Source organism: Zea mays, chromosome 9, assembly GCF_902167145.1.
Source record: "Zea mays cultivar B73 chromosome 9, Zm-B73-REFERENCE-NAM-5.0, whole genome shotgun sequence".
Taxonomy (NCBI): Eukaryota; Viridiplantae; Streptophyta; class Magnoliopsida; order Poales; family Poaceae; genus Zea; species Zea mays.
Genome location: NC_050104.1, coordinates 142,697,385 through 142,706,301, shown reverse-complemented (window position 1 = coordinate 142,706,301; position 8,917 = coordinate 142,697,385). Strand labels below are relative to the sequence as shown.

General features: G+C 41.2%; 1 protein-coding gene across 5 annotated transcripts; it reads left to right on the top strand.

Moving 5' to 3' along the window:
- The first annotated feature begins 583 nt into the window (after positions 1-583).
- LOC100383292 (uncharacterized) lies at positions 584-5,864 on the top strand. 5 transcript variants are annotated; one of them, XM_008660634.3, is made up of 12 exons: positions 584-757; positions 939-1,117; positions 1,417-1,543; positions 2,258-2,382; positions 3,048-3,161; positions 3,241-3,348; positions 3,446-3,537; positions 4,068-4,209; positions 4,417-4,517; positions 4,613-4,742; positions 4,894-5,038; positions 5,335-5,864. In XM_008660634.3, exons 3-12 carry the CDS (start codon positions 1,504-1,506, stop codon positions 5,565-5,567), a joined length of 1,230 nt encoding a protein of 409 aa, XP_008658856.1. In that variant the 5' UTR covers positions 584-757; positions 939-1,117; positions 1,417-1,503; the 3' UTR covers positions 5,568-5,864. The 5 variants fall into 5 exon arrangements, with proteins under 5 accessions (XP_008658856.1, XP_035818242.1, XP_035818241.1 ...); XM_035962348.1 differs by having other exon boundaries at positions 605-846; positions 950-1,117; NM_001361988.1 differs by having other exon boundaries at positions 606-846; positions 5,335-5,808.
- The last annotated feature ends 3,053 nt before the right edge of the window (positions 5,865-8,917 follow it).

The window sequence follows — 8,917 nt, the reverse complement described above, 5'->3', positions numbered from 1 at the left end:
CAAATGGAATGAAAATATTTATTTGTAAAACAAATATTAGGAACACAAATGTAAAACCAAATTTTAATTAAATATATTGATTAAGAGTATAGTTAAAAATAATGCATATAAATAATATACAGTTTATTTACAGTGTACAACTCACGACAGTTTCAACCAAACGACTTTTAGTTTTTTTATCACAACAATTTTTTTATATTAGATAACTCACAATTTTTTTCACAGTTTACAGCTAAACCAAATGCACTCTATATATTGGGATAACTATATCTTCTACAGTAATATATAATGTGACAATTTTCAATATCATGACAAAAAACAATAAGGAATCGTTTGATTCACATATTTGTAATGGAGTAATGAGTAATTGATAACATTAAATTATATTTATTTAAGTTTAACATTAATTAGATACCACACTAAAAATTAATATCAGTTTATTTAAACTTGTTACCGCCGGTTAAATTACCATTTACATTAGGGCACCTGAGATGGAATAGCGTAATAACCTTCACCGAACATGGGACCCATGTGTCAGTTTTATTTGTTTTCAGTTTTTTCCCTCACCTTCCTCCTTTTTTTCACGCGCGACGCCTCTGCGCCCCCGCCGCCCGTCACCACCCGCAGCGAGCCTTGCTCGTCACCAACTCACCATCACGCGCGAGCGCGACGCTTCAGCTCTCTCTCGTTGAAGAGCTGCATCTCCAGCCAGTGCCTAGCCCGTCGAGGGACCGGTCGCCTTGGCGGACTCCCGCTGGTGCTCCTCCACGCCCATCTCTCTCTTTTCCTCGCTGCAGCCACGGATCTTGGTAGCAGGGACGCCACCGCATTTCCAGAATCCAAACGGCACGGAAGAGCACTTTGCTCTTTTCTTCTTCTTTCTTTCGTTCACCCGTTTCTCCCCAATCTCTCTCACACAGCGCCTGTTTGGAACGCAGGAATTTTACAGGAATCGCGCTGGAATTTCACAGGAATCAGTTCAATTTCACGGAACAAACGCAGGAGCAAGGAAATTTTGTCACGTTCCCCTCATTTGTTTCCTTCGGCGACGACTAGGCGAGTGCTGCCCGCTCTTCACGAGGTTTTCACCTGCGAGTCTGCGACGAACATCCTCCAGGTACGCCCGCTCCCTTCTGTCCCCCTCCTGTGCGAAGCTGAGCACCCCGAACTCTAATGTAAGCTATTTGTATTCCGATCTGACCAACAGTATAAGTATACACGTGATACCTGCTATCTTCTAGTTTTTGCGAACACTATCGGCTGGTCCGCCTGAGACCAATTCGGTGTCCACTTATGGTTTGAACTGTGATCTTTGTCTGTGACCTGTCATGACTGTCCCGTTGCTGATCCTCATAGCATTTCCTTGAAATGGAATGATTCTGTACCATTGATGCATACCATGTGATGGTTCTGCAGTTGATCTTCTGGCTGGAAAATCACGTTGACGGTGGCAAGTAGGGGTTCTATCATCCGCAGCCTCATCTCAAGAAGCAAAATTCTTTCATGATCCCTTTGAACCGGAGGGCAAGCCTGCCCAGGGCTGGTAGATCTCGATGCCCCTTGTCTCGGTTATTACTGTTGCTTTGGGTTACTAGTGATTAGTGATATGCCTTCTTAACCCCCACGGTCCCTTAAGCATGTGTGCCCATCACCACTGGCCTTTGTTTATGTTTAGGTCGACATATGCCCCCATGAAGGAAATCGAATATTTTTTTAGTGATCCACTCGAAAAGCTACTTTTTTTTGCCTTAAAATGAGATTCACTTGGTGTACAAGCACGTGCTAGCTTTCAAAGGTGCTATTTACGCGCATCTGAGTGGAACTGTGATTTTGTATGGCAAGTAGTATATTTTCTGACTGTATGTTCCTTTGTAGAATGTTTTTGAGCAAAAGTTCCTTTCTTTATCCAAATGGTGTGTTTCTTCTGCCTGAAGTAATGTTTGTTATGTGCACATTAAGATTTCAGTTGCTAGAAAGACAGGCAAGTTGAGCTAAAGCTATTAGGTGCGATATTTCAATCGAAGTCAGGTGGATGTGCAGAACTCTTTATTTAGATTTTTTAGATACATCTCTAAGCAAAGATCAGCTACTTTGCTAAGATCACATTCCAAGTCAATGCTAAAGTATACTTATACTGCATATTATAAGTAACAACAGGATTATTTGTGTATCTAACTATCTATCTGATCATGATTGTGGTTCATTTGTAGTGATTGAATGTATGACTGGTCCCTTTGTATGTTTCTCTTGTTGACAGGGATGGAGTACTTTGATGCAAGGCGGAAGCCTCGTAATGTTGGAAAAATCATTGCAGCCCTGGTCCTCACAACACTCTGTATATTTGCTCTGAAGCAATCTCCTGGTTTTGGTGGCAATAGTGTGGTAAGATGTCCATGACTCCATGTTTCTTTTACCTTTTCCATCCTATCACATTCCTTTCAGTAAACTTTTCCAAACGACCATCTACTCATGTTTCATCATAATTACAAATCAATTATTATTCCTGTAGTTAGGAACTTCGTATCTCTTATGAGACTCCCCCTTATTTTGTTTTCTTGTAATGCACTTCATCAACTAGATGTGTTAGTTTGAAGAAGTTTTAGAATATGCAGCAAAGTTTGTCTCATATCTTGTCATGGAATACACATCTGGGTAATGAAACAAAAGTGAAGAGCACCATCCTACTTGTTTCCTTCACATATCCCCTTACCTTCCTGTGGTGGTGCTAACGAGCAGATGATGAAAGATTGAAAGTGACATCCCTCCAGGAGATAGTCTTTGTTATTTCAGTTCCTTTTACCCTAGGCCATGTTCCAACTTGACCTTTCATACATGTGTTTGTTGCCACTGCCTAATTTTGGCAGTTGAGGCCTGAGTGACATCATGACAATTCCAGCTATTTGCCTAGAGGTGGTATTTTGTTTCACGGCACCCGAGCAATCTGGATAGTTAATGCTCATTTGTACTTTGTATACAAAACTTAGATGAATTTGATAGTACTCCGATTCCCAACTCCAAAGCTGACTGTGGTGTGTGTATTCCTGCAGTTTTCTCGCCATGAACCTGGTGTTACCCACGTCTTAGTAACAGGAGGAGCTGGTTATATTGGTTCACATGCCGCTTTAAGGCTCTTACAGGATAGCTATCGAGTTACCATTGTGGTAATCAACTTTTTCTTTTTACTGAATGTGTGAATATTTAAGTCTTCTCTGCTGATGCACAGTTTGGTTTGTCTTGTAGGATAATCTATCTAGAGGAAATATGGGAGCAGTAAAGGTTCTGCAGGGCTTATTTCCGCAGCCTGGTAGACTACAATTCATCTTTGCTGATCTGGGGGACCAGAAATCTGTATCCTCATCTATGCTTCTAAAGCTGTTCTGCTTGTGTCTTTTCTGCTTATGGAGAGTTACACCCGAAGTCTTCTTTTCACTTAACTGCCTCCCAGGTCAACAAGATATTTGCTGAAAATGCATTTGATGCTGTGATGCACTTTGCAGCTGTTGCTTATGTGGGAGAGAGCACATTGGAACCCCTTAGGTAAGTCAGTTGTTGTTACCTTGACACTTATATTGGAATATGACCATGTTATTCTATTCCACATAAAATGCAGGGATCATCCAAGCCTTTATTCCTTTATGCATTCTCATATAGAATGGCCTGAACATGCATAACCACTTGGCCATGGAAAATGCATTAAGTATATTACCTTGTGCTGGCGTTCCTGTTGATTTTTTTACTTAGCTCTAATGGCACCTCTCTTTCTATCTGACTAAACAATGCATTTAGGGCTAGTTTGGAAACTAAAATCCCCTCCGGGATTCCTGGGGATTGAGTGGGAAATTAGCTCATTTTCCCACTCAATCCCTGGGAATCCTGGAGGGGATTTAAGTTTCCAAACTAGCCCTTAAACAAATTATTTTGTCTTAACTGATCGAACACTGTATTCTTAGTGCTGTGATCATGGACTTACTCCTATCAATATCTTTACGTAATTCTTACAGATTTAAAGATCACTTTTAAAATATCTGAAACTTTTGTAATGTTTCTTAGTCTGAACAACTTAACAGGTACTATCACAATATTACATCGAACACTTTACTGATTTTGGAGGCTATGGCATCTCATGGAGTCAAAACCCTTATCTACTCCAGTACATGTGCTACCTACGGAGAACCAGAGAAGATGCCTATTACAGAAGCCACACCTCAGGTAGTTTTGTTGAGAATTTGAGATGTCTTCTGATAAAACCATGTTTTGTGTTAATATGTTATTTATTAGCTTGTTACTGAAACAAATAGTTTTAGATTGCTATCTAAATGTTGCATTCTTGCCTTCAATCTTTTTATGATTTTAGGTGCCTGTGCAGACAAACATGTTGTCACGGTACTAATTGGTTTATGTCTTACCTTGGTCTAGTTCCCTATCAATCCATATGGAAAAGCTAAGAAAATGGCAGAGGATATCATATTAGATTTCTCAAAGTCGAAGGGAGCTGACATGGCTGTCATGATTTTAAGGTAATATTTTTTCTCCAGTTGCTTAGATTAGAACCTCGAGTTTCTGAAATCTGTTCAGAAATTGGTTTAAATCGACATCTCGGCTTCTGCACCAGATATTTCAATGTTATTGGCTCTGACCCTGAGGGAAGATTAGGTGAGGCTCCTAGGCCAGAACTCCGAGAGCATGGTCGGATATCTGGGGCATGCTTCGATGCAGCATTAGGAGTCATTACAGGATTAAAGGTACCTTTTTTAATACTGCGTAGCAGTATCTATGAAATAAATCATAAGTGTCTATTGCTTCATGGCAAGGTGTGCGTGATGTACTAGTAGCACTTTATTATGGAAGCGTGCTGTGAGGTGGAGCTGATGGTTATGCATGATCTTTCTGTAGGTTAAAGGAACAGATTATCCCACAACTGATGGAACCTGCATAAGAGATTATATTGATGTCACAGATTTAGTTGATGCTCATGTGAAAGCACTCAACAAGGCAGAGCCTAGAAAAGTCAGCATTTACAATGTTGGAACAGGAAGAGGTTTGACAACACGAGAATTATTTGTTTATTTGAATAACTATCATTTACTCATATGGGGAGCTGTACCCTGCACATGTTTTAATAAATACTTTGCTTTATTTACATGGTAACAAGACATAGAGGCCCGCAAACAGTTTATCTAGGACAACATGACTTTGTAGTATTTACACAAATATCTGCATAGGGTCAATAGTGATTTGTGCATCAAGCTGAAAGACTGAAATAAATCATCTCTGAAGCCTTCCCTTGTGGCGTCAGTATCACTTTGCTCTGATACATGCATGTCTTCTGTTCAGGTCGCTCGGTTAATGAGTTCGTCGATGCCTGCAAGAAGGCAACTGGGGTTAACATCAAAATTGAGTACCTCAGCAGAAGGCCAGGAGATTATGCAGAAGTATATAGCGACCCAACAAAAATCAACAAGGAGCTCAACTGGACAGCTCGATATACTGATCTTAAAGAGAGTCTGTCAGTCGCATGGAGGTGGCAAAAGTCGCATCCCAGTGGCTACGGGCCAAATCGAATATAGCCTGCTGATTTATAATTCACTGAATCAATACATATTAATTCTTTAGTTAGCGATAAAAAAATCTTGCTATGACACTCCTCTCAAAATCACTCCGTATTCTTCTCGTTCTTTTTATTTCAAAGGTTTGCTGTTTTTTTACTAGTAGAAACATGAACGGTGATTTGGATACAAAAAACTTGTGATGACAATTTCATTGTTTTTGACACAAATTGTTGATAGAAAAAATGTACATTTTTCAGCCAGTGAGCTGCAAGGTTTGGTTGCATCGAGTTAAGAAAAACCTTATGTTGTGACCAATGGAAATGCTGTGGATTTTGTGCTGTTGCTGCTGCTGCAGGATATTTGCTTCATATAAAAATTCATAACTGTTGGAGACTCGTTCTCAAGTGCTATGAATTAAGAATAAGGCAACATAAAGTGTTAAATGTCAACGTCCTTCGTCCATAAAACATTATTCCCTCGAGGATAATGGATCTTGGACGAAGGTTGATGAGAGTAAAATTACGAAGCCTAAATCTTCGTAATAAAATTCCAATAGATATTGCAAGATGACATAAAAGATACAAAAGAGGTAAACAAGTCATAGATAAATTATATTATATTTTCTTAATATATCCATTCATTGAATACAATAATACCTCTGCCTTGACAAAAGGTTGAATTCCAAAATATGCGATTGCAGTTACTAGAATGTCTGAACAGTAACAGAATACTGTTCACTATTTATAGGCACAGGACGCAGCCTGTGAGGAATTACAAGTATGCCCCTTAAAAGCTTACAATATTGACTCAGACCTTTATGGACTAAAAGGTCATTCTATCTTTAAGTCGGTTTGTAATACCGAAGCTTCACGAAGAGAAACCTTCGGCTATCTTATGCAAACAGCTTCAGCCGAGGATCACTTCTTTATATAAGACCTTCGGCGACGAAGCATAGACCCAACAGTAGCCCCTTTCGCGGTGCTAGATCGTTTTTCGTAACGAGCTTGATCCGTGAAAAAAGTCTCTTAAGCTTCGAAGCGCCGAAGGTCTAAAAAACACCTTCCCTGAGCTCGTTGTCGAGAAACGATTCAATCTCCCAGCGTGTAGCGGCCCCACCTTGCAGAGTTACTGTTCGGTCTCTGCGGTCCACCACGCAGCGAGTGCGAGCGGGTGTCCGCCTGGTGTAAAAATTCTGGCGCTTCGCCTTCTTACCTGCAGCACTATATAAACAGACGAGTAGGTGTGAAGTTACCACAGCATTCATTGCTATTTGCACTGTTTTGCTGCCAAAATTTTCAACCGTCGCCGAAGCTTGTCTGTCGGAATCGAACGAAGCTCCAGTTTGTAACCTGCTTCGGAGGAAGAAAGTATCAAAGTTCCACAAGTTCATAATTAAATGGCCAGAGTGCGTTCTACCGCCAGGGTCGAACGTGAGGGGGACGAAACTGAAGCTTCGGAGACTGTCCCTATCTCCGAAGCCATGCAACGATCCGGGCTAGTGACTTCGGAAAAGATTCCTAGTGATGATGCAGAACAAGCAATCGCTGAAGCAGAGGAAGAAGATATTGAGGAAACTGATCCCGAAGATGATTATCGCATTGCCATGCCAAGCAAACCCAGCCACTTGGATTTCGGGAAATCTACTGTTTCAAAGGCTGATCTATCCAAGATGGTAAAATTGGGCTTTTTTACTGAAAATCAGAAGAAGCTATTGCGCTTCGGGGGAGAAGAGACTACCCCAAAGCCGGAGAAAGATGAAATTGTTATTTTCAAAAGCTTTCTAAAGGCTGGATTAAGGTTCCCCTTACATGGGATTATTGCAGAGGTACTGAATAAGTTCGGTATCTATTTTCACCAGCTGACCCCTAACGCTATTGTTAGACTTATTGTTTATATCTGGGCACTCCGAAGCCAAGCAGTGGAACCATTTGCGGACAGCTTTTGCCGGGTTCACGAGTTGCATTATCAAACGAAGGCTAGAAAGGATGGATTGCACGACAATTTTGGTTGTTATAACTTCGCCTATCGGAAAACTACAAAGTTTCCTGTAATTAGCTACCGAAGCAAATGGGCAGCAGGCTGGAAATCTGAGTGGTTCTATGTCAAGGTTGATGACGACAAGGAAAAGCTTGTGCAAAGCCCGCTGGAACTAATCTTCGGAGAAACCCGACCTCGCTGCAACATGACACCCGAAGGTCCAACACAACAAGCAATGAGTGAATTCAGAATTATTGCAGAGCATATCAGTACAAGGGACCTGGTTCAGGAGTTTTTAGCTTTCAAAGTTTTTCCCAGTTTGAAAGAATGGGATATGCCGAAGCTACAGGGGGAAAAGAAAGAAGGTGAACTTGTACGTTTACCTTACTATTTCAAGTTTAAAAAGTACTTTAAAACACCTTGCCAAGAGTGGCTAGATACAATTGAAGCAATGTGCAATGAAATACTTGGCAATTATTCCAAAAAAGAAGATCAATTGATGACCGCTGCCTTCGGCACCCGTCCGAAGCGAAGGCTAAATCGAGTGTTGGACGCCTTGGGCTTCGATTATCCTGATTATGAAAATCTGAACAAAGGTGCTGGGGGCCAAAAAAGAAAAAGGATAACTGAGGCCATGAATGAAGAAAAAGAACCAATAAAGAAGAAAATTCCGAAGAAGAGGAAAGCTTCTTCTCCGAAGCAACAAATATCCGAAGCAGAAGAAACCCCCGCATCACCTCCTGCTGCTGTCATTGAGGAAATTCTGAAGGTAATGACTGAATCCTTACCTGCGAAGCTAAGTCCACTGGGCCCTCAACTGACAAAGTTTTTTCAGAAGGACAAGGAGCCCGAAAAATCGAAGAAAACAATCAAGGCAAAGAAACAAAGAATTATTACTGTGACAGAGGTAATTGACAAGACGCCGCCAAGAGCTTCAGCCCAGAAAACACCAGCGGCTGCAGAGGAGACAGATATTGAAATTGCACCTTCGGAGGCCGCAGCTGCCGAAGCTGCCTCAGCTGAAGGTTTGAACCTGGAGAGCACAATTGAACACATTGACCAAATACTGCTAGACATGGCTGCAGAAGAAGCTACCACCGCCGCCGAAGAGGCCGTGACCGCAGCGTCGGGGAAAGGAAAAGAAATTGCTGATGAAGCTTCAGAGAACGAGACCTTCATGTTCCAGAATTTAGTTGGAGAACAACTATCAAAAGCTGAAATAGAAGAGCTTAGATAGTATGCCAAATCCTGTGGATACAAACATGGGGCACTCCTCTTCGGAGGCGTTGATGATGAGAAATTAGATTGTATTCGAGATCAAACTAGAGCCAAAATTATCAGTACTCTGTCCAAGAGTATCGGCTTCCCGAAGCTAGAAACAGACATCAGCC